This window comes from Schizophyllum commune, assembly GCF_000143185.2.
Source record: "Schizophyllum commune H4-8 unplaced genomic scaffold SCHCOscaffold_6, whole genome shotgun sequence".
NCBI lineage: Eukaryota > Fungi > Basidiomycota > Agaricomycetes > Agaricales > Schizophyllaceae > Schizophyllum > Schizophyllum commune.
This window is the reverse complement of record NW_026089543.1, coordinates 316,141-342,440: the sequence shown is the minus strand read 5'-3', so window position 1 is coordinate 342,440 and position 26,300 is coordinate 316,141. Positions and strand designations below refer to the sequence as shown.

The 26,300-nt window shown below is 56.4% G+C and overlaps 10 protein-coding genes across 10 annotated transcripts; 3 read left to right on the top strand and 7 right to left on the bottom strand.

The window, feature by feature from the left end:
• Positions 1–382: 382 nt before the first annotated feature.
• Positions 383–1,453, bottom strand: SCHCODRAFT_02624962 (uncharacterized protein). The gene has a single exon (XM_050345272.1). It carries the CDS (start codon positions 992–994, stop codon positions 566–568), a length of 429 nt encoding a protein of 142 aa, XP_050199890.1. The 5' UTR covers positions 995–1,453; the 3' UTR covers positions 383–565.
• Positions 1,454–2,141: 688 nt separating this feature from the next.
• Positions 2,142–3,580, bottom strand: SCHCODRAFT_01352010 (uncharacterized protein; the record flags this gene model as incomplete). Its single annotated transcript, XM_003032337.3, has 3 exons — positions 2,142–3,221; positions 3,273–3,479; positions 3,522–3,580. The coding sequence occupies 3 exons, from the start codon at positions 3,578–3,580 to the stop codon at positions 2,552–2,554; spliced, it is 936 nt and encodes a 311-aa protein (XP_003032383.1). The 3' UTR covers positions 2,142–2,551.
• Positions 3,581–4,294: 714 nt separating this feature from the next.
• On the top strand, positions 4,295–5,873 carry SCHCODRAFT_02577740 (NAD(P)-binding protein). Its single transcript, XM_003031900.3, has 9 exons — positions 4,295–4,674; positions 4,726–4,771; positions 4,824–4,967; positions 5,021–5,086; positions 5,143–5,190; positions 5,238–5,258; positions 5,306–5,346; positions 5,398–5,568; positions 5,618–5,873. The coding sequence occupies exons 1-9, from the start codon at positions 4,414–4,416 to the stop codon at positions 5,648–5,650; spliced, it is 831 nt and encodes a 276-aa protein (XP_003031946.1). The 5' UTR covers positions 4,295–4,413; the 3' UTR covers positions 5,651–5,873.
• A 2,907-nt stretch (positions 5,874–8,780) lies between these two features.
• SCHCODRAFT_02624947 (uncharacterized protein) lies at positions 8,781–9,403 on the bottom strand (the record flags this gene model as incomplete). Its single annotated transcript, XM_050345271.1, has 1 exon — positions 8,781–9,403. A coding segment is annotated over exon 1 (299 nt), but the record flags the coding sequence as incomplete, so codon positions are not given.
• A 45-nt stretch (positions 9,404–9,448) lies between these two features.
• On the bottom strand, positions 9,449–13,934 carry SCHCODRAFT_02279699 (WD40 repeat-like protein). The gene is made up of 5 exons (XM_050342259.1): positions 13,705–13,934; positions 12,241–13,656; positions 12,073–12,191; positions 9,646–12,020; positions 9,449–9,591 (listed from the first exon to the last, which is right to left on the bottom strand). The coding sequence occupies exons 1-4, from the start codon at positions 13,748–13,750 to the stop codon at positions 9,687–9,689; spliced, it is 3,915 nt and encodes a 1,304-aa protein (XP_050199888.1). The 5' UTR covers positions 13,751–13,934; the 3' UTR covers positions 9,449–9,591; positions 9,646–9,686.
• A 1,853-nt stretch (positions 13,935–15,787) lies between these two features.
• Positions 15,788–16,279, bottom strand: SCHCODRAFT_01298030 (uncharacterized protein). The gene is made up of 2 exons (XM_003032339.2): positions 16,216–16,279; positions 15,788–16,164 (listed from the first exon to the last, which is right to left on the bottom strand). The coding sequence occupies exon 2, from the start codon at positions 16,059–16,061 to the stop codon at positions 15,807–15,809; it is 255 nt and encodes an 84-aa protein (XP_003032385.1). The 5' UTR covers positions 16,062–16,164; positions 16,216–16,279; the 3' UTR covers positions 15,788–15,806.
• A 3,464-nt stretch (positions 16,280–19,743) lies between these two features.
• SCHCODRAFT_02541240 (uncharacterized protein) lies at positions 19,744–20,591 on the top strand. The gene is made up of 4 exons (XM_050343611.1): positions 19,744–20,036; positions 20,091–20,125; positions 20,184–20,486; positions 20,536–20,591. The coding sequence occupies exons 2-3, from the start codon at positions 20,116–20,118 to the stop codon at positions 20,432–20,434; spliced, it is 261 nt and encodes an 86-aa protein (XP_050199887.1). The 5' UTR covers positions 19,744–20,036; positions 20,091–20,115; the 3' UTR covers positions 20,435–20,486; positions 20,536–20,591.
• On the top strand, positions 19,815–20,244 carry SCHCODRAFT_01151902 (uncharacterized protein; the record flags this gene model as incomplete). Its single annotated transcript, XM_003031901.3, has 2 exons — positions 19,815–20,036; positions 20,091–20,244. 2 exons carry the CDS (start codon positions 19,815–19,817, stop codon positions 20,094–20,096), a joined length of 228 nt encoding a protein of 75 aa, XP_003031947.1. The 3' UTR covers positions 20,097–20,244.
• Positions 20,592–20,738: 147 nt separating the features above from the next.
• On the bottom strand, positions 20,739–20,972 carry SCHCODRAFT_02624941 (uncharacterized protein; the record flags this gene model as incomplete). The annotated part of the gene is made up of 1 exon (XM_050345270.1): positions 20,739–20,972. A coding segment is annotated over one exon (234 nt), but the record flags the coding sequence as incomplete, so codon positions are not given.
• Positions 20,973–21,322: 350 nt separating this feature from the next.
• On the bottom strand, positions 21,323–25,946 carry SCHCODRAFT_02279573 (WD40 repeat-like protein). Its single transcript, XM_050342258.1, has 6 exons — positions 25,715–25,946; positions 25,526–25,660; positions 24,072–25,472; positions 23,898–24,025; positions 21,491–23,845; positions 21,323–21,435 (listed from the first exon to the last, which is right to left on the bottom strand). Exons 2-5 carry the CDS (start codon positions 25,617–25,619, stop codon positions 21,590–21,592), a joined length of 3,879 nt encoding a protein of 1,292 aa, XP_050199885.1. The 5' UTR covers positions 25,620–25,660; positions 25,715–25,946; the 3' UTR covers positions 21,323–21,435; positions 21,491–21,589.
• Positions 25,947–26,300: the final 354 nt, after the last annotated feature.

The window sequence follows — 26,300 nt, the reverse complement described above, 5'->3', positions numbered from 1 at the left end:
CTGCTCTCCGTCACAGCGCGTCGGCTCTAGCGCGAGTCGGATGTTGCTTCGCGCACGTCGCCTGCCTAACACCGCCGGCCGCTGTTTCGTAGCCGAGAGCCTTTGACAGCTAGCTCGACATCAGAGGAAAGAGGGTTATAGATTGTCAGAGAGCCCAGTACGAATCCGGCGTTGTGATTGACATGTACAGCGTCAGAGGGCACATCTATGAACCTGTGATTGGAGGCGGCCTGAGCGAGAAACCCCCCTTTCTCCGCGAACATGAAGATAGAGACGGAGTCCGACCTCGCTATCCGTGCGACGGAGAACTTACTCGCCGGCCATGCCATGTCATGTCAAGTAGGCGATGACATGCGAAGTCAAGTTGGTTGTCGTTGTTTGGCTGCGCTTGTCATCACGCGTGGCACTTCCAAACAGCGTCAAATCAAACATGCCCTTTCTTCTCATGTCGCCATCCGCAGCATTTACGGAGGTATATTCCCTCTCAGTGTCTACGAAGGCCGCTCGTATAGGATGCGCTGCGCGTGCTTGACATCAAAGTCCACGACCGCCAACGTCTGCCCCATCACCTCGTCCGCGTACTCCGACTGCAACGCCCGCATGTGCGCCTGCGAACGGGGTTAGCTGGACGGCGTAACGACCTTGGATCCCGCAGCCACACCTCGTGCGACTGCCAGCCGATGAGCAGCACGTAGCGCGCGCCGTCCGCCGCATCGAGTCCCTGCAGCGACGCCACCGCGCCCTCCGTGACGCGCACGCCCTCCGTCGTCACCTGCAGGAGGCGCTCCCATTCCTCTCTGTTCTCCTTCCCCTTCAGCGTCGCGACGGCGAACTCCTGCACCGGTGCGCTCAGGACCGTCCGGATGGCGCCGACACTTTCGCTCGACGAGATGACCATCGTCTTCTGCGACACCCATCTGCCGCCCGCGAGCAGCACATGCAGGATCTCCCCGCTCTGAGACGCTGCAGACTCCGTCTCCCACTCTGTGCTCATCATAAGCACAATCAGCCACCACCCGTCCGAAACAGAAGCACGCACGCAAAACGCAGTGTCCGCGGTTGGAATCCTCAATCTCGCGACCTGCATATATCCTGACGCTATCGTGAGCTCCAACTCCCCTCGATGTGCACTCGCTCTACTCCCCTCGATGTGCACTCGTTCTGCTCCCCCCGATATGCACTTGTTCTACTCACCCCTGGCATCCGGTCAGACTTGCCGCCGTCGTGTTCAGGAGCGCCACGACCGACGCATCGAATGGGTAGAAAGTATAAAGCTGCAAGACGGTCATTAGGATGTGAGGCTGAGCGCACGCGGGGGGAAGGTCATTCCGGTAAGCTCATCCACACCTTTACATAGTCTTTCGTTCACAAAAAATCTAACCGGGACTAGACCGCCGTCGCAGCGGCCGGCGGTCAGGATCAAAGCCAAGTTCAGTATGAGCTATGGAAGCAGCGCAGTGACTGATCCTTTGGACTTACGGTACTTCAAGCTATGACTACGATGTCCAACAAGGTCTCGCATACGCAGAAAGGTATCCCGCTCTTGTGACTAACGCATACATGCGGTGGACCTCAACACATTCTATCGCTACCATTACCTATACACAACTCTAGCACACTGATGCCCCGCTGCGCGGACCGTGACGTATAAACCATCCCAATGCGACGGCGCTTCGCACGTCTTTGCGTCGCTTCACTGCTCGAGTCGAGCTTTGACTTGGCATTGACACAATGTTGAAGTGGAAGTTGACACAATGTTGAAGTGGAAGTTGAAGTTGAACTATGCGGCTCCGGGATCACGTGTCACCGGATACTACCGGCCCACGTTCGAATCACTCGCAGACAGCACGCGAGTGAATGCTCATCTATCATACATACAGCGCACGATGCGTAAGCTGCTGGGGGAGGAAGGACAATTGTGCTCCTTCTGGCCATCTGATACGACGGTACTGTTGGCAATCCGTTTGTTTGTTTATCTCCATTGTCTGCATGGCGCCTTGGCCATCCGATACAATGGTCCTGTTGGCCATCTAGTACGATGGTCCTTCTGGCTCCATGATTCAATGGTTCTGTTGGCTATCTGATACGATACGATCCTTCCAACTGTCTGATCACCCATCCTGTGAATTTTGGCGGCGGGAGAGCGTGGCAAAGACGACGAATTTTAAGAAGGACTCGGTGTATAAGCGACGGGACTCAGTACACGACGGAAAGGGATTAGGATAGGACGGAAAGGCTCTATCAGTACACGAGGTAAAGGACTCAGTACCGAGGGAAAGGACTCAGTACCGATGGAAAAGGACGCGGTACGCGAGCGAAAGGTATTAGAGTACGAGGGGAAAGGAGTCGGTACACCGAAGAAAAGGACGCGGTACACGGGGGTAAAGGACGCGGTAGTAAGGACAGACGAGTATTTAGTGGATAGCGAATACGATAGCGATGATCGACGGTGGTTCAGTAGGAGAGGTGCGATAATGCCTAAAGCTTGCGCCGTGAGAGAGCTTCGGGCCTGGGCAGTAAGAGAAACTCAGGCCTGCGCCGTGAGAGCAACTCAGGCCTGCGTAGCCGCAGAGGCGTCCGGAGCCTCAGGGGCCGCAGAGGCAGGCGCCTGCGTGACCGCAGAGGCAGGAACCTGTGTAACCGTAGAGGCAGGCGCCTGCGTAGCTGTCGCGGCGGGCGCGCCGCCGCCGAAGCCACCAAAGCCACCAAATCCTCCCATGTTCCCCATGCCGCCGAAGCCACCATTGGAGCCACCGAAGCCTCCGAAGCCACCGTTCGAGCCACCGAAGCCTCCGAAGCCACCGTTAGAGCCGCCCATGCTGCCGAATCCGCCCATGTTCCCCATGCCAAACATACCGTTCGAGGCAGGCGGCGCGCTCCCGGACGGCGCGGCAGCGTTGCCGCCGAACGAGGGGAAGCCTCCACCGCCGAAGCCGCCCATGCCGTTGCCCGCGCCACCGAAGGAGTTAAAGCCAGAGCCGCCTCCCATGCCGCCAAAGTTGCCGAAGCCACCGTTGCCCCCGAAGCCGCCGAATCCACCGTTGCCCCCAAACCCGCCGAGCCCGCCGAAGGGCGAGGCGGCCTGGGTGGGCGCTGCGTTCGTCGCGGGCGAGGTGCTGGGCGCGGGCGGGGACGCCTGGCTGGCAGCGCCGGGGACGAGCACGCTCGCGATGGAGGTGTCGCTGGGCGCTACGGCCGCGCTCAGAGGTGTCGGCTCCTGCCTAAAAGAGATTGTCAGAATTATGTGCTAGGCGTGTTGCGTGTACACTGACCTCGCCTGAAGGCCGAAGGCGGACGGGACTGCGTTGGGGAACCCGAAGGCAGAGGGCATGGAGAATCCGCCGAGGCCAGAGGGTGCAGCGCCCTCACCGCCCCAGATGCCAGAGGGCATCGCGAAGCCGGAAGGCATCGCAAACGCCTCGGATGGGACTGCGAAGCCGTACGCCGGGGCGTCGGAGGGCTCGGCGCTGGTAGTGAGACTTTAGATAGAGATTTAGAGCATTGAGTGGCAGATGCCTCACCTCGGCGTCGGGAGCGCGGCAGCAGCCATAACGAAGGCGAGAAGGGTGATGTACTGCATTGTTGCTGTGGTCGTAGAGAGCGAGAGAAGGTAGCGAAAGCTGGAATGAGTGTCTGCGTTGGGTTGCTGAGCTCAGTGAGGATCTTCGAGCTCGGGCGGCCTCTTTTTATACCATGCTTGTTCGCGCAAGTCGCCGCCGGTGAAGGAAATGCTGGGCCTGCGAAGCGAAGTTTGAGGCGCTGAACAGCTGCTGGAGCGCGACATGACAGTCAGTGAATGCGACACTCCAAGCGCCGAAGCCTTCCGATGTCTTTCGCTTGACGAGAGAGTGTTTCGACCCGGGAATCGAGCCTGAACAACTAAATATATTCCAAGATGACAGGTCCTTTCCGTCCGAAGCGAACGCTTTGTCTTGAGCACCAGTCTTCGTCCTTGCCTCTTTGCGGTCTTGCGATATTCGCGATACTTCGCTATGTCGAGAGAAGACCTCCATCTTGTCACTAGGGTCACCGGGCCGTCTGCCGAAGTCGTGGGTTGATGAGCCTAATGCTCTTGCAATCAGGTTATGCTGAACTTCGCCTGAGCGGGTCCTGACGCATGAGACAGGCGTAAATTGTCATGTATTCGCTTAGAAGACGAAAGCAAGGCAGCAAGACACACTGCTGTGAGCGGCCGGCGGCGACATGACGGAAGGTGCTAAGACTGTCTTTGCACATGTTTACCACTTACCTTTACCGGCATTTGCCGAAGACCTTTGACGCCGCTTTGGTTCCGCTCCTGGCCTTCACGGCCGTCCCCAATTGCTTCACGCATGTACGCGATGAACGGCCGGAGTAGCGCGCCATGTTCAAATACGACTGACGGCTTCATCCTCCGATCCCTGCTCGCTCGACATGTCTCTCCAACGACGCGTTGCTCTCGTCACTGGCGCTGCTCAAGGGATGGGCAAGGCGATCGCCATCCGGCTAGCCAAGGATGGTCTCAATGTCGGCGTGAGCGACATACCTGCAAAGCGATCTGCTCTTGAGGAAGTTGCAAAGAGCATTGAGAGCAATGGCGGCAATGCCGTCGTGCTTCCTGGGGACGTTTCGAAGGAAGAGGATGTCAGTGCGATGGTCGACGGTACTGCGGCTGCGCTCGGGGGACTCCATGTGGTACGTTTTCTCTCTTATATAAATCATTATGTCTCTACTCATACTGCTCAGATGGTTGCGAACGCCGGCGTGGGCCCTGGGTGTCCCTTCCTCGAAGGTGATCCCGGTTGTATGACTCAAGACGACCAGTGCTGAATGTTCTGTTATAGAAACCGTCGAAGGATTCAACAAAACGATGGCGATCAACGGTCTCAGCGTCTTTCTCTGCTTCAAGTACGCCGCAAAGAAGATCATCGAGCAGGGCCACGGAGAGGGGCGGCTCATCGCGGCTTCGTCATTGGCTGGGAAGATGGGTAAGACCGTGCATTTCCCGTCAGTGTTATTCTCGCTGAGATTTCTTTGAAAGCGTACCCCGGATTTACGGGATACAATGCCAGCAAGTTTGCCATGCGCGGCGTCGTTCAAACTGCAGGTTGGTGCTCTTGTAAGCGCACCAAGCGTTGTTTGCTAATCATTCGCTTTCTCCAGCTATCGAGCTTGGTCCTCACGGCATCACCGCAAACGCATATGCGCCAGGTAAGTCGGTCAGCTTGCTTGGTAGGTCGTTGCTGATCATTTGTCAGGGACCATCGACACTCCCCTCAGTGAGCCGGGGTTGCGCGCACGGTGTACCTGCTGATCACCACTCTAGCACGAACGCCTGAGGTATCTGACCGCGTCGATCTCAATGCGGTAAGGGAATGTCAGTCGTCGTCGCCCATTACTAAAGGTCCTCCTTCCTAGATCGCCGCTACCCTTCCTATGAGGCGCGTCGGTCAGCCGGGCGATATCGCTGCCCTGGTGTCATACCTCGCCAGCGTTGACTCCGGATACGTCACCGGTTCGTGTCAAATCTCGAGCTTAAACCTCATTAAACTGACCGCTCTTTCACTCGAATTGCCTTCAGGCCAAACGGTAAGCTATTCCGTTGTTTTGTGTTAAGTTACGCTGATCACACTCGCAGATAACAATAGACGGAGGATGGCGGGTTGACTAGAGCTCTTGCTAGAATAGCAGTATATGGGATATCACGCCTCGGAAGCTGGAGTTTACCTCGCACAGATCGCATAATGCGCCGCCAGGCGCTACTGTTGCATTGGATCTATATAATATTGCTATTCGGTCTGTCAATATCAGTAATATAACGAGTGCAGCAAGAGTAAAGCATGACGCATTCATAACATATACTACACCTTACGACCTTCCCGTATCAGTAGGCCCGCAGGTGAACTTAGCGGAAGTTCAACATCGGTCACATGAAGGATGCGTGACCAACGCTAGCGGCCTGTTCTCAGCCAGGCCACTAGGAGGCGCACTACGCTCACAAAGAGGGGTTACGCGCACGAAGAGGGATTTCTCGATGAACAGCGGTGAAGCGACGTTGCTTCCGACTATCCAAGGAGTACATAGCACTACCATTCATCGGCAATATCAACGTCACATTGTCCACATGCCAGCGGCTCGTGGCCTGCCTTTCTCCTGAGTAGAATAATCTCGGCCCGTAGCGTACAAGAAGATTATGCTGCTATCATGCTGACGCATTCTCAGGACTCAGTCTGTCTGCGCACAGAAAGGCTGACAGCATGCGCCGACGAACGGACACGATGAGGGGGAAAACTCCCTCCCCGGTCGCGACGACGGACCGTACATGCGCGTTCATAATCCTTGACAAGCTAAAACAATCGACGGAGACTGCGATCAATGAGAGCGCAGTTGACGAGGGGGCCCTGAGATTAGCGATGCCCTTCGGCATCCAATCGAATCTGTTCGGCGAAGTCCACAGCAGGGCATACGGGTCCCTATCTTGACTGAAGTCAAGAGGATGATTCGAATAGTGGAGCTTACCCCTCTGAGTCGTACCCCGCCACCAGCAAACTGATCGTCGAGAGGGAGCACAAGTCTTTGAAAACTCCATCTCTGTCGCACATCCTCGTCACTGCCAGTGCCACTTGATTGGACGGACGAGGGCCGATCTCGGAGGAACTGGCGCCGCTGGAGCGTCGAGCTCATGCTTTCATCCATCCTTTGAGTCTTGCAAGCCATGGACGCAGCGGAGCGCGTAGTTGAAAACGCGGTCACACGTCGGCGGCGTGCGCTTCAACGATCAACATTGGTGTCGCGTACAGCAGCGTCCGCGTCTCTGATGACCTGGGAGCGACCAGCGCTCCCGAGATAGACCGAGCTGCATGATTCAGGACGCGAGCTCACCAGAGTCGGTCGAGAACGAGGGTCAGCATAGTCCCGACGATGCATTTGAACTCGGCCAGGACGGTGACGAACATGGCGTGCCGCAAACGAAGTTCGGTATTGATGTGCATTAATCGCCATCGGCGTCAACCTCGGCGGCCGGCCGTCAATGATGTCGTCCGGATTTGCGGCGGGTAAGAGGAAGCCTGGAGTTGAGCACCAGTAAGACTCTGACTGGTATATAGACGTGTCCGTTGTCAGTCGGGCTCGACTTGAAGAGAAGAGCGGAGTCAGTCGGGATGATGGGTGAAGTCGACCAGATCACGTACCTTCGTAAGACGCTCATCATGAACGCCAGCGAGCTCTAATTCTCGTCCAAAACCTGGTTCACCGGGTAGCCGGGCCTGCTGTTGTCGTAGAAGATGATTGGCCTAGGGGCATGGTGTCAGCAAGATCGCATGAAGCTGCAGATGCAGGAACCGGTGATACTCAACAAATAACGCAATTACGATCTTGCTCGTCGACGGAATGACCGCGACATTAAGGGATACATCTCCTTGCCGAGCCCCTTTATTTGTAAGTCGTGACCGTTGCATACCACGTCGCGAGTGCAGGTCTATGGTGACGGAATGGCAGACTTTCCGCGTGAGAGTAGAGTCACGCAGCCTGGGGGACTTAAAGGAGCTGCATAGCGCGGAGATTTCTTTCCTCTCACCTCCTCTCCCGTAATTGAGAGGTCTACGAAAGCCGACTGGGCATGCTTAGGTTAGCTGGCGAGAGATGGATATCGCAACGCACGTACTTCGGGATTGCGCGCTCAACACAGGGGGCAACGTCGAGTGTTGAGAGCGTTGGCGTGCATCCTTCTACCTCCCATAGAAGTTCCCCATCTCCCTTGAGCATCCGCATCCTCCTCCTGCTCAAACTGAGTCATGGGCGGCCACGAGAAGGCTGTTCGTCGCCGATCATGATTCCGAATCGCACGAGCGACCAACGCGTCGATGGCCATCGTCCAAGCCTGAGTACGTCGTAGGCTCGCAAACCCGACCGGGTGCAACACGTCGCGAGGAAGGGGAGAGGCAGAGGTCGTCGACGTGATGATGAACGGAAGCAAGACGGACGCGGAAGCAAAGCGGAATTTGATCGAGATCAAGGACGGAAGCTGATCGAGCCGTCCGTCCTTGTCTGCCGCCGCCATCTCCGTATATACTCGCTCTGCTCTCCCAATCCCAGGGCTATACAGATACTTGGCGTATATCCCCCCATGGCTGGCGCACGTTTGAGGCTCACGGCTCGCCTCTCACGCTCACCAACACCGATTCTCCAGGCGCTCGGACACCCACTGCCAGCGGTCGAGACGCTGTTGCGACCAGAGCTCTTGGCCCTCCGACAACTTCATGCCTCATAGTTTGTCTCTTACTGCCTGACTGGCGCAAGATATAGACGGCGAGCTCGCGTCCAATGGCGCGCCTCAATCCGCCGAGTTCATGCCGGTGCGTCTCTCTGCTTCGTCGCTCGCTCACTCGCTGATCCTACTCCTTTCCGTTGTAGCAAAGAACCAAGGCCGACGAACCCAGCGATTGAGCACGCCACGAAGGCGGGTTTTACGTTGCTGAGGGCCTCAAGTGTATGAAGCCCCGCATGTGCGGTTGATCGAGGAAGCCCAGGCTTATCTTCAGCGCGGTTCTGTTCTCTCAGTCGTGACTACTCAGATTGGTGGGCCAAACCTCTTCTCTGATGATGAGCGGGTCTGAGCTCCTCAATCTTTCCTCCTCTTATTCAGAATACCGCGCGCGTCAATGATCTACATTGCCGGGACTTCTCGCACGGTTCGCATTTCAAATGGTCAACCGCTACTTGCGCCTCTTTTGAGGTGAGATCGTCCTCGTTGTACTGGCCTGCCACCCTTACGATCTATGAAGACCACAACCCTCTCATCGCGCCGCCGCGGGCTGGCTGCTGGCTCCCGAGCGGACTTGCTCAGATGCTGATGTGCGCTATAGAATCATCGTCGTCTGGCGGCACACGCATGAGACGGCCGCAGACCATCGGACGCTGCGAGCGCATGCTAATGTCACAGCGTTCGAGTGGTGTGCGCCGCTTACGCCTGTATTTCTCATCAGTAAGTCTGACGATTTCTTCACGATCGTTGACGCTAAACCCGCGAGTGCAGATGATCTGGTATGCGTCGCAGACATATAGCGCGCTCTCCAGACGGCACGCGCAAGCGCATCGCACCGACTTGCGTCTTGCCTGCTCTTCGGAGCGGAGCGTGAGTGACTGCGCGAGCACGCAATATATAACGACGTATAGGCGGAGTGTGGGCAAGGGCTTACGGTAATGAGACTCGTCCTTTTCGTACTGTCTCTCGCCCGTGGCCTCCTGTAATATGTAGCGAAATCGCTGTAGTAGGGGCCAAGTCATGTCCTTCACGAATCACAGAACAGTAGCGGTCGTAAAACGAAGCCAAAAAGTATGTAACGAGACGCTATATGATGAGTCGAAGGAAAGAAGAGGAAATTACTATGTCAATGGGCCAACGGTCAAATTGAAACGTCGCGGTGATGTGTAGTCGTTGTGGGCAAGTTGTGGGAGAAGAAGGAATTGTACCTAACGAGTTTCACGACGGTACGACCGTCAGGAAGAAGACATCATCGAGCCAAGAAAATATGAGGTCGAGTGTGTGCGGAACGAAAGTCGAGTGTGCGCAAGACCGACCGTGCGTAGCTATCTGGCTTGTAGCACCCAGCTCTAGTCAAGTACACCTCAGTATGAGAGATAGCGGACAAGTAAATTCCTGCTTACCGGATGGAAATTCCTACGTTCGGTGGCATGCGGTGTTAATCCTACTCCTTCATTTCCAACGCCATCGACAGCTCCTCAGGGGCAGGGGCAGACGTATAAGATGGCCACTCGCCAAGGCGAAACGAGTCGCCGAGCGTGATGCGGAGATGGGGCATCGTAGGAGGTACAAACTTAACGTGAAAAGGCGAGTAGGCACGGTGGATGCGTCGCAGATGATGAGGAATCCAGAGGATGGGTCGTTCCGTGCCGTTATCGTCATAGACAAGCCAGCAGTCATCGTTCTTCTGAAGGGATGCCTGCACACGTGCTCTTATCGTGTCTCCACTTGCGGCGTCGACCCTGTTCTCCCAGCTCTGCAATTTCCCAAAATCCCAGACCCGGATCGTACCGTCAAAGGAGCCAGAAACAATGTGAGATCCATCAAAGGAGAAGGTGACCGAGCTGACCAAGTTCTTGTGCCCTCGCAAGGAGACGCCGACTTGCTGCCTGGTCTGCACACTCCAGACTCGAACCGTCCTATCATCAGATCCGGACACAACGTACTTTCCATCGGGCGAGAAGGAGACAGATCGTACCCAGTCAGTATGACCGGTAAGTGGCCCCCTCATCTGCTCGCCCGTCTTCACGTCCCACAGGCGGATTGTTCTGTCGAGGGAGCCAGACACGAGGTACAAATCATCGGGCGAGAACGCCAGGGACTGGACAGATTTCTGATGACCTTCGAGTGCCCCTCTTCTCTGCAGCCGTGATTCGGCATCCCATAGTCGAATAGAGCTGTCATTGGAGCCAGATGCAATGTACAAGCCATCACTTGAGAATGACACAGATTGAACGTAGTCTTTGTGGCCATAGAGCGGTTCGCCGATTTGCTGCCCTGTCGCCAGATCCCAGAGACGCAAAGTTTTGTCCGCTGATCCAGACACGAGCCGAGTGCCATCAGGTGAGAATGCGACGCAGAGAGCACCGCGGTAGTGCCCTTGAAGCACGCGCACTGACAGTCGCGTCTCCGCATCCCACACTCGCACCGTTCCATCGCAATGGCCCAACCAGTAGCCCGAGGCGGAGGCAATTCGTGTGCTGTCCGGCGAGAATGTGACACAGCTGACTTTGTCATCGTGCCCCGTCATCGGATCCCCCACCAGCTGCCCCGTCTGCGCGTAACACAGTCGCACCGTCTGGTCGTCCGAGCCAGAGACGATGTACTTGCCATCCGGCGAGCAGGCGACCGAGTAGACCTTGCCTGTGTGTCCGATCGGGATGCCGCTTTCCTTCTTCGCCTCCCGCACGTCCCAGACCCGGATCGTGCGGTCGCTGGAGCTGGATGCGACGTGCTTCCCGTCCGGAGAGAAGGCGACGAAGTTGACGTCATCGGCGTGGCCGCGCAAGTCATCACCGACTTGCGCTCCTGATGCTACATCCCAGATGCGGACGGTGGCGTCGCGCCCGCCGGAGACGATGCGCGTACTGTCAGGTGAGAAGGCGACCGAAAATACCCAGCCTGTATGTCCATGCGATGCCCACACTTGCTTCCTCCCTCGTGCATCCCATACACGGACGGTCCCGTCGTCAGAGCCAGAAGCGACATACTTGCCGCCGCGCGAGATTGAGACTGATCTGACCCAGTCATTGTGCCGTATAGAATCGCCTAGCTGCTGTCGTGTTGCTGTTTCCCATATGCGGACCGTGCAGTCATCAGCGCCAGAGACGATGCGAGCTCCGTCGTGTGAAAAGACGACGGAGTTAACACCACGTGTATGCCCCTCCATTGATTCACCAATCTCCTTCCCGGCCTTCGCGTCCCACAATCGCAATGTGCAATCGTCTGAGGCGCTGACGACGGTGGTGCCGTCCGGAGAGAACGCGACTGACCGCACACAATCAGTGTGTCCGCGCAATGCCTCGCCCTGCTGCTTCCCGGTCTTGGCATCCCAAAGTAGAACAGTAAAGTCCCACGAGCCAGAAGCGATTGTTGAGCCGTCAGGAGAGAATGTGACAGACAAGACCTGGTCTTCGTGTCCTCGCATGGCACTGCCGATCTGCCGCCCCGTCTCCGCATCCCATATTCGGAGCTCATGATTGCGAAGGCCGGCTACAATCTTTGCACCGTCTGGAGAATAAGCGACAGAATAGACACTGCTTCCGGCTTGGATCACGAGCGTCTCGCTCGGTGGCCACCCTTGCTCTCGTTGATACCCAGAGATATCGATCGGGTTCACGATGCGATGCCGGTATAATCGGGAAACATGCGAGCTGTCTGGCGCAAAGAGCAGGCCGGTCACATAGACCTGAGGTGGCGACTCCGACATTGCTTCGCGGAATCGCTTTTCGAAAGCGATGAACTCTGTGACGATGGCTGCCAAGTCACCTTGGTTGAGCTTCTTGAGAGGATTGTAAGTTTTCAACCGTCGAGGACAGACTATCTCGTACTTTAACCCAGTGGAGCATGTTGCGAAGACTGTCGCACGGCTCATACCCTAGCCAGCCGCACGCTTCGAGCCAAAAGAGGAACTGGTTCTGTAGAAATTTCGTCAAGGCCGGTATCAGATCTGGTGCTGGAAATGAGCGCGAGGGCACGATAATGTAGAGATTCCGCACCTGAGTCACCGGGCTGACTGTGCGAGAGATGTGCCGTGACCTCGCGACACGCATACTGGAGTCCAGGTGATATATGCTCGGTGAGACGACCGTCCAAGTCGTCGATGTCCCATTTGTACACGAAAGGATAGAGTAGGTCGCATATGTTGTACCGGAGGCCGCTCTTTGGTCTGTCAATGATGCTGAAGCACGCGAGAGCGAGCTGCGAGTCGGCGGCGGCAAATTCCGATGTGATGGCGAAGTTCCCACTCGCCTCGGCGTCGAGTACGAAGTCGCGGAAGGATGTGTGAAGTGGGCGAATGGGTTTCGTGTCGCTTGGAGATGTACCAGACAAAAGCGAACCAAGACCCTCCAGAACAAGCAGGATGTCTTTTCGGGATGGTAGCGTGTCCGCAATTTCTTGAAAGACGGACCGCGGCTGAGGCTCGCGCACGGCGAACACCCATCCCACAGTTTGGCGGTACAAGTTCATAAGGTCATCATCATCCGTGTCGAGGTGCTCCTCAAGGATCGTGCCGTACGAAGCGTATAGTGAAAACCCGGGTTGTGCCTGGACGCGCCGAATGAGCTCCTCGCGCTTGGCCCCAGTCTTTGGTCGCTGAGGCCCAGTAAGCTCCCTGCAAAGCACTGCCGCACATTCGAAGGAGTCTTGTGCAGCGTTCGCAATGATGTCCACAGCGTTGGAAAGATCGCCAACGATCTTCCGCACGGTCGATGACATGAGTTCGGACTCGACGAATTTGCGGATATCTCCAGCAGTGCCGGCAGCGCTGTCGATGGACTTCCAGATGAAGGTCACAGAGTCCTCGAGGAGCGGGTAGTAGGTCTCGCGTTCGGGGCGGGTCGTGATAAAAATGCGGATGTTATAATGGAGTTGGACATCTGACATACACGTTCGCAAGCTGTTGAGCAGTGCCTTGCGATCCTCTATCTCGTTCACATCGATGTTGGGACATTCGTCGAGGGCGTCGATGACAAAGACGATCGGAAGTATGGGCGCGTAGTCACGGAATGCAGAGAGGATTAGATGTTCGGATTGGTCGTGAATGTCGGTGGTCTCCATTTGTGCGGGTAGCAAAGAGCGAAGTATTCGATAGTACTGCGGGTCCAGGTACGCAAGTTGCCTCGCAAGGGTGGGAAGTAGCTGGTTGGCGCGGCGAGCGCGGTTCGTTCGCTCAAAAGCAAAGAAAGACGTGGCAACTCCCGCGTCCGTCAGCCACCTGGCCACGGTGTGCGCCACCGCAGACTTTCCCTTCCCCGCCGTCCCGTGTAAGATGAAACCACGCGAGCCTTTGGGATCAAATATCCAGTCCACAATCAGGCCCAATATTTCCACGCGCGTGCCGGGAAGACAGGCTCTAGTAGAGCCAGCGTGCACTGTTGCGACGGGGAGATGACGTAGAGCATTGTCTATTTCTACTCATTTGTCAGCTAAGCCTTACGACAAGCGTTCGAGTAGCCTACCAAGCTTCTCCACCATATCCTCGACCCTGAAGAATGCCTGCTGCATATCTATTTCTTGTCCCGCTTTGATATCTGCAACGAGCTTGCGAAGGGACTGTTGCAGCTTGCTCACTTGGTCATTGGTATGAGTTCGTGCGCGATCAGCTGGACGGCCACGAGTTGAGCATCAGCATTAGCTCTTAGATCTGGCCAAACCCGCACCTCGTTTCAATGACTGAATGTAGGACAAAGCATGAAAGATTATCGGAACAAGGGCATCGCGCGCCCTGATTTGTCTAACTCGTTTTTCCACGAAATCTTGCGAGTCGACTGCGATAACGACAGCGCTTGCTTCGCCCATGGCATGTACAAGCGAAACGATGTTGTGCATGTTGCCCTTCCTCCTCTCGAGCTCCTGGTATCAAGTCAGCGTAAGTTAGACAAGGACGCAGCGGCGCACCCCAACCCCTATGTCCAACAACTTGAATACAGCCTTCGCTATGGGATTGATCTTCGAACACATGTCAGGAAACGGCATACGACGCGCCGGAGAACAAAGACGCTCACCTCCGCGACGGCGCCGCCTATCTGAACCGCAACCTTGACATAACGTGCCATGGCATCCCACTTAGCAGGAAGGGTCAAGGCCTTCTCGAGCGCATCAACGACCTCGAGCGTCGCCTTTTCCAGCGGCTCCACGGTCACGTCAACTTTGACGAAGGGCACCTCGGTAAGCCGGACATCGCATACATCGAGTTGTACTGCGGCCGTCATGTCAGCAAGTCACGAAAGGCACGGATCGAATGGGCGTACTGGAGGAAGTTAGCCCGCACAGGACCAAAGACGCCAGCACGCATTCCTTCGATGCGAGGCGTAGGTCCTCCTTCTCGTTCTTGGCACATAGAGTGATCTTCGCCTGGATGTGAGGTGCGGCTTCGGACGGTACTTCGCTATTGCACACATTAGATAGATCGGCTTCGGGAACCGTGTGCGTACAAGGACAAGTGGGACTCCTGGTTCCATCTGTACTCATGAGAAGTATTACCGATTTCGAACTTGACGTAGAACTGTAGCCGCCGTCGATGATTTCTGATTGGGAGCTCGATATTCGCGCAAGGTAAGCGCCGACGCTTCTCGCGGAATTGAGGGTGATCAGTACCGGAGGGATGATCTAGAAAGGGATGCATCCGAGATCAGCAGAAAGCAATCTGACCGCACAGGCGCTCACAGTGGATGTGGTACACGACTGTTCGCCCCGCCGTTGGCCCTGTCCTGGTCACGTCGCTCGACATGGTAGCTGTGAACAAGAAGCGATGCGGCTCGCACGAGCTCATCGGTCAATCAGGTTCACATGGCCTCCACGTGTATGATATAAAGCCTCACCCCGAGACGACATTGTACTCGCCGATTGCAGCATGACGGTGTCGGAGGATCACACTGAGTCAGCCATTATGAGTACGCAGACGAACATCAGGCCATTGTTACAGACACTGCGGTACAGATCTATACGGCGTGGGTTATTGTACATGCAGCGCGTGCGCTGGACCTGACAACAGGACGATGATGTCTACCAAGGGCGCTTCAGCACCTCGCAAGAGCTACCTGCAGTGGTCCTCAGTCATTGCGGTGCAGAACACGCGTGCAGCTCACCGACTTTCCCGCGATGCCGTGCTCTCTCTATGGCGCAGATGGCATCTCTACAACGGAGCTGACCATAGGCAGCGTTGTCGGGGAGGAAGACGAGAAGCAGAAAGGCGAGGGCGACTGCCTCTTACGCCGACGCTCTCGTCGCCAGAGCATCTACAATTAATTACGATCAGTGGCAGGCCTGCTAAGGATGCGGAGGACTTACTGCATCCTAGCGCGAACTCCGTCAATAGTCGAACCAAACTGCGCAACCCCTTCTTCCTCCTCCAACCTCAGCGCGGCCGCCGACTCTGCGAGCGCGGACCACGATTAACTCCTGTAAAAAGAGTTAAGTAGATTCATACAGTGCGGGTCGCACCAGTGCTCAAAGCTCACCTTGGCGAGACGCCCTCGTAGGGGTGATACAGGCGCCCGGCTTGCCTTTGAGCTCTTTGGGTAGCGAGCGACCATCCTTCTATTGCTCGTCGCTCAATCGGCTATGATCCCCAGGTTCCCAGCTGAAGACGCTCTCGAGACGGTGGCGTCCGCCTGATCGATGTCCTGGCTGGCTGAAGGGCTGAACGCACGAGACGTCGAGAGAAGTGTGTCTCATCAAAGCCGCGCCGGAGATGCGTCGCCTGACAAGCGCCGGCGAGCGACGAAGGAGCCTCGCGGATACCCCGCGCAGTGAAATTGCCGGCCCGCAGGTATGTGACTCGATAGACCTGGCTCAAGCCTGTCGGACGTGGCATCGCGTGTATGTTGACAGGTTGTCGCAGGTATGGCGTTGACGGCGAATCCCAAGCGGATCGTCAAGGTTCGGAAGCGCGACTTCGACATGCACATTCGAACGACCTGTGGCTTGTGTGAATGAAGGAAACCGACCGCACGACATGATAGACATACCCGAGAGAGATCATATCGTCAGTCCTAGGAGAGTCAAGCGAAGGCGGAGACGCGAAACCGAGCGCCAGTCGTCCCGCAGACAGCGCGCGACTCGAGCGGCTGCTCGGGTCGCGCGTCCTTCGTGAGAGCGAGCTCGACGAGCGGATATATGCGTCGAGTTCGGAGGCCTGGCCGATTTCAGCTCGTGAAGTACGAGCATTGACGGGTGATGATTCTCTGTAGTCGTGAGCGGGGAGAAAGAGTTATCGGTCAAGAGTACCTACCGTGATACATCAAGATCAAGACGAAAGAGGACGAGACACAGTTTGAGCTGGCTTTTCAAGCGTCGGACTGCCATGTCCCGAGCGACGTCGCAAAAATCTTGCTCTTGAGTATTGTTGAAGTTTCCACCAGGGTCCTCGAAGGACGAGCCGTGGTAGGACATCGCATATATGCGCCGTTCTTGAGGGTGAGGGGACGTGAATCCCGGCCGTCACGGAGTTTGAGGTCTGACTGGTGATCAGCGAGATGTTATGGGAGATTCGGACGGGAGGATCTCATTGGGACAGGATTACAGTTGGTATATGACCCGGTCAACGTACGGGCACGCTATGACCGGTCGAAAAGGGAGATGGGGAATAGAAGGGCGCATATATCCATGTTGTTGGCGACCGTGCGGCGAGTGGTAGTATATGCGCCGATGTGGGCACTCAGGATGCCATGAGTGGTCGTCCGGGCGAGTCTTGGGTACAAATTGTCTGACGAACGTCGCGCATCGGGGGCCGGCGGGGTGCGCGCCAGCGAATCTCATACAATGAGGTTGGGCTCCTCGCATCCATCTGTCGAGCGATCAGCGGAGGACAGGCCAGAGCGAGGGTACCACGCACCTTCAGCGGTAACGGAGCCATCGCGCTAGATAGACTTCGTGTTCCCGAAGTATATGGCGACCATGATGAGAACCAGCAGCTCCATGTCCCGGGGTGTATGGACGTCCAAGACCGGCGGAAGTCAAGTGTTAGCGCGGAAAATAAGGCGAGGACCGGACAGCCACGTCAAGAAGCAGCTTCCGTATCGTTGAACAGGCGTAGCGGGGAGAGGAGAGAGACGTCGACGTCTCCGCATGAGGGGAGGGGACAAGCTGATGCGACTCGACGATCGGGATGAGTTCGGGGCAACGGGCCGCGGGCTCCGGTCCATCTCCCTCAACCGCTCATCATGTTGAACCTCGCCTGCGCTCGTCTCTCGACTTCTGGAGAACAGCGGCAGTGTAAGGAATGCTTAACAGATAAAGTGAAGCAATGTATATATGCTATTTTGAGCTATCTAAGTTGAGAGGCATGGGAGGTACGTGCAAGTGTTCATGATCGGGTGGGGCGGCGAGGAAGATCAGAGTGTGCCGGCGAAGATAACGGTCGAGTTCGGTCTTCAATTCGCTCGCGGGTCCTTCAGCGACGTCGTCCGCGCCCGGCGAGTGCAGGCAATGAAGCATGCCCGTGTCCCGAGTTCTGGTCTGTCGAAGTAGCCACTCCCACAGTCAAAGGAAGTTGAAGAGTCCTTCAGTTCTTCGTATAGACAATGAACGTAAAGCGTTTACCGTCCTGAGAGCTCCTGAGCGCAAGACGTACTGGCGTGACAGTCGACCTCGGCGCTACTTAGCAGAGGCGCGCCAATCCCAGCGGTCGCGCGTAGCCGAGGCCTCGACGGCGCAGCGTTTTTCCCTAAAGACACTGGCTGCGGTGTATATATAGGCATATATGCGCCGGGATAGCCGAAGGTGCTGCATCGCCCGCTAGTCGTCGTCGAGGTGATATCGCATGGACTGCGCTGACGCAGATGAGGTCGATCCATGTTGCGCGCAAGCGAAGTAGCGATTAGAGATTCAAGGTCCCGGCGCCTGACGTGCTCCGCGTTGGTCTATCATACGTCGAGCTCAAGGTCGCTGAGCATCAAGGATCGCCGCCGACGCCGATGCTGAGACTCATGCTGTATCACATTTGGCCATTCAAGCCCTTCGTGGGTACGCTGAGGACTGCACTAGGTGTCAATATATGCATCTCAAGGACAACATTATCCCAGACGCACCTTGCAGGAACACATCACTCAGACAGAGCTCGGGATTGAGGATCGTGCTTCGTACCGCAGAGGCGACATGCACGTCGGTGGTGGGCGAACTCAGTAGCCGACTGCCGAGCGAAGGCGGTCAAGCTTCATCTCCACGAAGGCCGTCAAGCTTCATCTCCACGCTCGACTGCGCCTAAGCGGTATGGAGCAACTTGTCCGCTCTTTGGAGGCTGATGTTGCGACCATCAGCCCCTCGCATCTTCGACAGCCTGAGTGCGCGTTAGCATTCGCGAGTCGAGCCGGCTCACATGAGAGAGGACGTGGGCTCAGCGATGTCGGTCGAGTGGAAGCGAGCGCCCGTCTTGCGTTTCGTGGAACAGATGATGCTACGATGGGGCAGGCGATGGTGTCTTTCGCGGCTTCGACGCCGATGTTGAACAATCCGCGGCGGGCAAGTGCGAGGAAGAAGCCAGAGCCAAGACCCGCAGTACACCGGATAGAGCAGAGCAGCCGGAGGGGTAGGGTGACGTTCTTAGCATTCCCGATGAGAGTTGTGATAACCTGATGAGATGGAGAGCATCAGCCGGGATCGTGAGCAAATTCGACACAATCACGTACCTCAAGAAGACGGTCATCGTGAGCGCCGGCGAGCTCGTTCATCCACTCAAGAGGCTGTGGATCCGATAGAGTAGCAAGTTGTTGCTATAGATGAAGTGTGACCTGGGGGTAGGGTGTCAGCAATGTCGCGCAAAGCGCACGAGATCGGAGTCAGCAGTACTCACTCAAAACGCGATTATGATCTCACTTGTCGCTGCATTATCGAGCGACACATCTCCTCGCCAAGCGCCTTCATCATTCGACTGATGCGACGTTGCAGGCTTGGGCGCCTGGACAGGTAGGTGGTGACGGTTCAAGGGCCGGCTCTACGCTTGAGATGAGCCGGAGCCGCGCCGTAGTCTGAAGGGCCCTAAGAAAGTACGTAGCGCATGCGAGTCTCTCTTTTGCCCCTTCAACGGTGATCGAGAGATGTAGAAAGCCGGCGGGGCATGCTCAGGTTAGCAGGCGGTAGATAGGTATGGCAGGACACGTACTTCGGGACCGCGCGCTTAACGAAGGGGACGTCGTTGAGGGTCAACTGCGTCGACGCGCACCCTTCCCTCCCCCGGGAAAGCCCCCGCAACCTTCCGCAGCCGCATCTTCCTATAGCCGAGTCGGGCGCATCCACAACCAGAGGATCCTCGCCGATGATCGCACGTGACACTGGCATTGCGCGGACTTATCAGCGCGCCGTCGGCAATCGTCCAACCTGAGTACGTCGTAGCCTTGCAAAGCCGTCCGAGCGCAGCACCTCGCGGGAGAGGGGGATAGCAGAGGGGGTCGACGTTGATGATGATGATGGACGGAAGCAAGACGAACGCGGAAGCAAAGCGGAATCTGATCGGGATCAAGGCGGAGGCTGATCGAGCCGTCCTTGTCTTCTGCCTCCATGTCCCGGTCCATACCCCAGCAATTCCTACTCACAGCGCTTCAGAGAATCGTATTAACTCTCCCTTCGACTTATGCTTGAAAATCGCTACTTGGCCTTCAACCTCGAAGACACCGGGCACTCGGATGCGCCTCGCCACGTTCGGGACGTCCCTATGGTCGAAGAGAACTATGCTCCTCCGGGTGCTTCAAACCTCGTGGATGCTCTTATGCTGATGCAACTCAACTGGAGCGATACTTACATCGTGCTCGCTTCGGGCGACACGCTTCCCCAATGCCCTGACGGATTTGTGCCGGTGCGTCCTTCCTGCCACGCTCTTCGCGCACTCGCTGATACCACACTTACTAAGGATTGACTACCCGCTCAAAACTCGGATGCGTAATAGTGAGCGACCAGCCTGTCAGTGTCAGCAAACGAGCGCGTCCTCAAGCTTGATCTTGAGCTCCTCTCGCGGTTGGAAAGTCAAGGGTGCACGCGTGTGAAGCTACATACGTGCGGTTCTTCGAGGCCCACATTGTCATCAGCGCGGCTTCGGCCTTCTTGGTTCTCACTCTTTTCCCGGTGAGTACGACTTTCTTTCTTCAGCGGAGCGAGCACGAGAGATCAGGCTCGAACCCTTCAGAGGACCTTGATCACCCTTCCAGGTTTCTGATGCGCGTCAACGGAAGGGTTGTTGAGTTTGCCGAAACATAACTTCTAGCGCGCGACTCGCTGACCGTCAAACGCTACTTGCGCTTTTTCCGAGGCGAGTCTGCCATCGTTGTACTGACCTGCCACCCTTACGATCTACGAAGACCGCAATCCTCTTACCGCGCCGCCGCCGCGGGCTGGCTACTGGCTTCAGAGCGGAATGTCACGGACGCTGATCTGCGTTGTAGAATCATCGTCGTCTGGCGGCACACGCATGAGACGACTGCAGACCATCGGACGCTGCAAGCGCATGCTAATGTCACAGCGTTCCAGTGCGCTGCTTGCGCCTGTATTTCTCACCAGCAAGTCAGACGATTTCTCCACGATCGTCGACGCTCAGCCCGCGGCTGCAGATGATCTGGTATGCGTCGCGGACATATAGCGCGCTCTCCAGACGGCATGCGCAAGCGCGTCGCATTGACTTGCGTCTTTCCTGTTCTTCGGAGCGGAGCGTGAGTGACTGCGCGAGCACGCAATATATAACGACGTATAGGCGGAGTGTGGGGAAGGGCCTACAGTAATCAGACTCGTCCTTTCCGTAGTTCAATACCATCTTTCGCCCGGGACCTACTAGACTATGTGGCGAAATCGCTGTTATACGAGCCAAGTCAAGTCCTTCACGGAAAACAGAACAGTAGCGATCGTAAAACGGAGTCATGAAGTATGTATCAAGACGCATATATGAGGAGTCGAAGGAAACAAGAAAATATTACATCGGGATCGTGATGTCGGCCGATGGTTAAATCGAGGCGTCGCGGCGATGGTAAGAGTCATGGAAGAAGGTTAAGTACCGTACAAAGTCATGCAGGACAGAAATGCCAGGAAGAGGACATCATCGAGCCAAGGAAATGTGAGATGAAGTCGAGTATATACGGAAAGGGAGTCGGTTCTGCACAGGTTCGACCGCGCCAGGGAACTCGTCAGGTGGAGTCAAATGTGTGAGGAGGGAGTCGGATCGCTGCAGGGTCGACCACACGCTGTTGTCCATCACTCAGTGGCAAGCGCTGTCCGAAAGTCAGCTCAGAAAGCAAAGTGGCGTACACAAATACTCCTGCTTACCGGATGATTCTTCCGAAGTCAACTGGTACTCCCATCCTACTCCTCCTATACCAGCGCCTCCGAAGGCTCTTCGGAAGTGAGTGCAGGAGTATAAGTCGGTCACTCGTCGAGTCGGAACGAATCGTTGAGCATGATACGGATATGGGGTGTCGTAGGAGGTACAAATCGGGGCTGAAATGGGGAGAAGGCGAGAGGATACTGGCGCAGGTGGTGGGGAATCCAGAGTATGGGTCGCTCTACGCCATCGCCATCGTAGACAAGCCAGTGGTTGTGGATCTCCTGAAGGGGTGACTGCACACGAGCTTCTGTCGTGTGTGCACTTGCGGCGTCGACCGTGTTCTCTGAGCCCTGCAATTTCGCAAAATCCCAGACTCGGATTGTACCGTCACCAGATCCGGAAACAATACGAGCGCCATCAGAAGTGAAAGCGACTGAGTTAACCCAGCCCTCGTGCCCTCGCAAGGAGGAACCGACTTGCTGCCTGGTCTGCACACTCCAGACTCGCACCGTCCTATCATCAGATCCGGACACAACGTACTTCCCATCGGGCGAGAAGGAGACAGATCGTACCCGGTCAGTATGACCGGTAAGTGGCCCGCCCATCTGCTCGCCCGTCTTCACGTCCCACAGGCGGATTGTTCTGTCGTGGGAGCCAGACACGAGGTACACATCATCGGGCGAGAACGCGAGAGATAGAACATAATCCTGATGACCTGCGAGTGGCCCTCTCCACTGCAGCTGTGATTTGGCATCCCAAAGTCTGATAGAGTGGTCATCGGAGCCAGAAGCGATGTACAAGCCGTCATTTGAGAATGACACAAATCGAACGTAGTTTTCGTGGCCATAGAGTGGTTCGCCGATTTGCTGCCCTGTCGCCAAATCCCAGAGACGCAAAGTCCCGTCCGCTAATCCAGACACGAGCCGAGTGGCATCAGGCGAGAATGCGACGCAGAGAGCCCGGCTGTTGTGCCGTTGAAGCACGCCCACTGGCAGTCGCGTCTCCACATCCCACACTCGCACCTTCCTGTCGTCCGAGGCGGAGGCAATTCGCGTGCTGTCCGGCGAGAATGTGACGCAGTTGACTTCGCCATCGTGCCCCGTCATCGGATCCCCCACCGGCTCCCCCGTCTCAGCGTTCCACAGTCGCACCGTCTTGTCCCACGAGCCAGAGACGATGTACTTGCCATCCGGCGAGCAAGCGACCGAGGTGACGTCGCGGGTGTGTTCGACCGGGATGCCGCTTTCCTTCTTCGCCTCCCGCACGTCCCAGACCCGGATCGTGCCGTCGTCGGAGCCGGATGCGACGTGCTTCCCGTCGGGAGAGAAGGCCACGGAGAAGACTAATTCGGTGTGGCCGCGCAAGTCATCGCCGACCTGCGCTCCTGAGGCCACATCCCAAATGCGGACAGTGTCATCGTGCCCACCTGAGACGATGCGCGTGCTATCAGACGAGAAGGCGACTGCATATACCCAGCCTATATGCCCATGCAATGACCACACTTGCTGCCTCCCTCCTGCATCCCACACGTGGATGGTCCCGTCGTCAGAGCCAGAAGCGACGTACTTGCCGTCATGCGAAATTGAGACTGATCTGACCCAGCCTTCGTGCCGTATGGAATCGCCTAGCGGCTGTCGTGTGTCTATATCCCATATGCGGACCGTGCGGTCATCACCGCCAGAGACAATGCAAGCTCCGTCGTGCGAGAAGACGACGGATCGAACCCAATCCGTATGTCCCTGCATTGCTTCACCAATCTCCTTCCCGGCCTTCGCATCCCACAATCGCAACGTGCAATCGTATGAGGCGCTGACAACAGTGGTGCCGTCCGGAGAGAATGCTACTGATTTAACCCGGCCAGCGTGTCCGCGCAATGCCTGGCCCTGCTGCTGCCCGGTCATGGCGTCCCAAAGTCGAACGGTGCAGTCGTCCGAGCCAGAAGCGATTGTTGAGCCATCAGGAGAGAATGCAACAGACCAGACCCTGTCTCCGTGTCCTCGCATGGCACTGCCGATCTGCCGACCTGTCTCCGCATCCCATATTCGAAGTGTATAATTGCCTAGGCCGGCCAGGATCTGTGTACCGTCTGTAGAATAAGCAACAGAATAGACATTGCTTCCGGCTCGGATCACGAGAGTCTCGCTCGGCGGCCACTCTTGCTCCTTCTCGTATCCGGAAATATCGATGGGGCTTACGATGCGATGCCCGTACAATCGTGAAACATGCGAGTCGACTGGCGCAAAGAGGAGGCCGGTCACATAGACCTGAGGTGGCGACTCCGACATTGCTTCGCGGTATCGCTTCGCGAACGAGATGAAGTCCAATACGAGGGGCGTTGAGTCATTGCTTTCGTGTATCTGGCGAGCGCATGTCAGTTTCCCACCCAAGAATCACATAGGACTTCAATACCTTCACCCATTCGAGCATATCTTGAAGAACGTCGCATGGCTCATACCCTAACCAGCCGCACGCCTCGAGCCAGAAGAGAAAGGGGTTTTGTAGGAACGCCTTCAAGGCGGTCACTAGGTCTTGCACTACTGCCCATAATGAGCACGAGGGAACCATGAAGGACAAACTTCGCACCTTCTTCGTAATTATGACAGCGCGAGAGGTGCTCTGAGACCGCTCGACACGCATACTGGAGTCCAGGCGATATTTGCTTGGTGAGACGATCATTCAAGTCGTTGATGTCCTTCTTGTACACGAAAGGAGAGGGCAAGTCGCATATGTTGTATCGCAGACCGCTTCCTGTCCTGCTCATGATGCCGAAGCACGCGAGAGCGAGCTGCGAGTCGGCGGCGGCAAAGACGGGCTTGATCGCGAAGGGCCCGCTAGCCTCGGCATCGAGTACGAAGTCGCGGAAGGATGTGTGAAGTGGGCGGATGGGCTCGCCATCCCCCGTAAGCGTGCCGGTCAGGACAGATCCGAGATGTACCAGCATTCCGTCTATTTTCTCGCCATCCAGCAAGACCTCGGCAAACTCTTGGAACACAACCCCCGGCTGTGGCTGTCGCACGGAGAGCACCCACGCGAGAAACTGACGGTAAGTCGATAGGTATATAGGGTCATTCGTACCGATATGCGTGTGGAGCACGAGCCGGTAGATCTCGTATAGTCGCGGGTGGCCCGGCTCGTGTCTGATGTTGCGAATGAGATCCTGGCGCGCAGCGCTGCTCTTCGGTTGATTTGGGCCAGTGAGTTCTCGGCAGAGAACGGCGGCGCATTCGAAGAGGGACTGCGACGCGTGGACGACATCGTCCACTAGCCCGGAGGCATCGGTTCCTCGAAGGTTCTCCTCGACAACCTTGCGAATATCGCTCTCGGTGTTCTCTTCGTGGTCGATAGATCGGCCAACGACGATTGTCTCGTCATCTCGTAGCAACTTCGCAATATCCGTGTCATCCGGACGCGTAGTGATCAAGAACCGAATGCTTGGGGGAAGCTCACGGTCCTGTATGCACTCGCACAGAGTCCGAATCAGCGTCGCGCGCTCGCCGATACTATTATCATCGTCATTCCGACATTCGTCGAGCGCATCGACAACAAAGATGGTGGGGACACGCGTTTGGTACAGGCGCAGGGCGGAGAGCATCAGGTACCGGTGCTGGTCCTTGATATCGATGGTCTCAAGCTGTTCCGTACGCAACGACCGCAGTTCGTCAAGATAATGCTGATCGTAGCGGGCTAGTTTCTCGGCGAGGGTCGGATAAAGTTGATGAGCATGACGAGTAGGATTCGTGCGATCGAAGGCAAAGAACGGAGCGACGGCACCCATGTCGGCAAGGATGCACGCGACGCTGTTGGCAACTGCCGACTTTCCCTTGCCAGCTGTGCCGTGGAGGATCAGGCAGCGCGGGCCTTTTGTATCGAAGGCCCAGTCCATGATTGCTGCGAGAAGCTGGACCCGGGTGTTGGGTCGACAGCCCTTGCTGGTGCCCGCCTGGGTGTTCGCCATAGGCAGGTGCCTTAGTGTGGTCTCATTATCTATGGACCCATATCAAGGGATGAAATTTCGCTCAGTAGAGTTAGACACTCACCGAGCTTCTCCTCAATCCTGAATACAGCATTCTGGGCGTCGAGATGCGCACCACTTTCGACATAGCGGGATAGATCTTGCAAGCGGTTCAGCATGTCATGAACATGTTCATTGACCTTGGTGCGCGAGCGCTTAACTATCAGAAACGGGTGAGTCTCGACTCAAAGATATAGACTTTCAACTTTCTCACCGAGATTCTCCGAGGCCAAGCAGCGGAGGAATGATGCTACACGCAACAGCTCAGTGATCAGCGCGTTGCAAGCCTTCCCCTGCTCCTTCCTCTTGTCCTTGAACTCCCGCTTGTCGGAGGCAATAACGACTTCACAGATCCTACTCGTTTCATCAACGAGGGCTACAATTTCTTGATGGTACTCCACCCTCTTCTCGAGTTCCTATAGTGACTGTGAGTATCACCCTACGCGACGCACGGATAACGCACGTCGACTCCGAGATCGAGGAGCGCGAATACAGTCTGGGATAGGGGGATAGCCTGAAAAGACCTGCTTCAAGACGTTGACGCTGATAGATAGACGTCGAGCACGAACCTCTCCGAGGGCATCACATATCTGGATAACGGTCCTTGAATACCCCATAATAGCGCTCCATTTGTCAGAGATTGATAATTCGGGCTTCAAGGCGGCCACCTCCGAGGCGACGCTCTCTTGAAATGGCGTGACGGTCACGGATAGCTGCAATTCCGGTCGTCTCGCGATGCGCGAATCGCGCACGTCAAGGTGGACTACAAGCTATACATCAGCCCGCTATTTTGGCCGTTG

Excerpts from the sequence above, each read along its gene's own strand:
- SCHCODRAFT_02624962 (XM_050345272.1), bottom strand. The coding sequence starts at position 994 with ATGAGCACAGAGTGGGAGACGGAGTCTGCAGCGTCTCAGAGCGGGGAG.
- SCHCODRAFT_02577740 (XM_003031900.3), top strand. The coding sequence starts at position 4,414 with ATGTCTCTCCAACGACGCGTTGCTCTCGTCACTGGCGCTGCTCAAGGG. Across the intron at positions 5,087-5,142 it reads CGGCGTCGTTCAAACTGCAG|CTATCGAGCTTGGTCCTCAC; the intron begins GTTGGTGCTCTT and ends CGCTTTCTCCAG. Across the intron at positions 5,259-5,305 it reads GACCATCGACACTCCCCTCA|CACGAACGCCTGAGGTATCT; the intron begins GTGAGCCGGGGT and ends TCACCACTCTAG.
- SCHCODRAFT_02279699 (XM_050342259.1), bottom strand. The coding sequence starts at position 13,750 with ATGCAGCAGGCATTCTTCAGGGTCGAGGATATGGTGGAGAAGCTTG. Across the intron at positions 13,657-13,704 it reads GGATATGGTGGAGAAGCTTG|AAATAGACAATGCTCTACGT; the intron begins GTAGGCTACTCG and ends ACAAATGAGTAG. Across the intron at positions 12,192-12,240 it reads CAGTCAGCCCGGTGACTCAG|ATCTGATACCGGCCTTGACG; the intron begins GTGCGGAATCTC and ends TTCCAGCACCAG.
- SCHCODRAFT_01298030 (XM_003032339.2), bottom strand. The coding sequence starts at position 16,061 with ATGCCACGTCCGACAGGCTTGAGCCAGGTCTATCGAGTCACATACCTG.
- SCHCODRAFT_02279573 (XM_050342258.1), bottom strand. The coding sequence starts at position 25,619 with ATGCTGAACCGCTTGCAAGATCTATCCCGCTATGTCGAAAGTGGTGCG. Across the intron at positions 24,026-24,071 it reads CTGTCATAATTACGAAGAAG|TAGTGCAAGACCTAGTGACC; the intron begins GTGCGAAGTTTG and ends CATTATGGGCAG. Across the intron at positions 23,846-23,897 it reads ATATGCTCGAATGGGTGAAG|ATACACGAAAGCAATGACTC; the intron begins GTATTGAAGTCC and ends TGCGCTCGCCAG.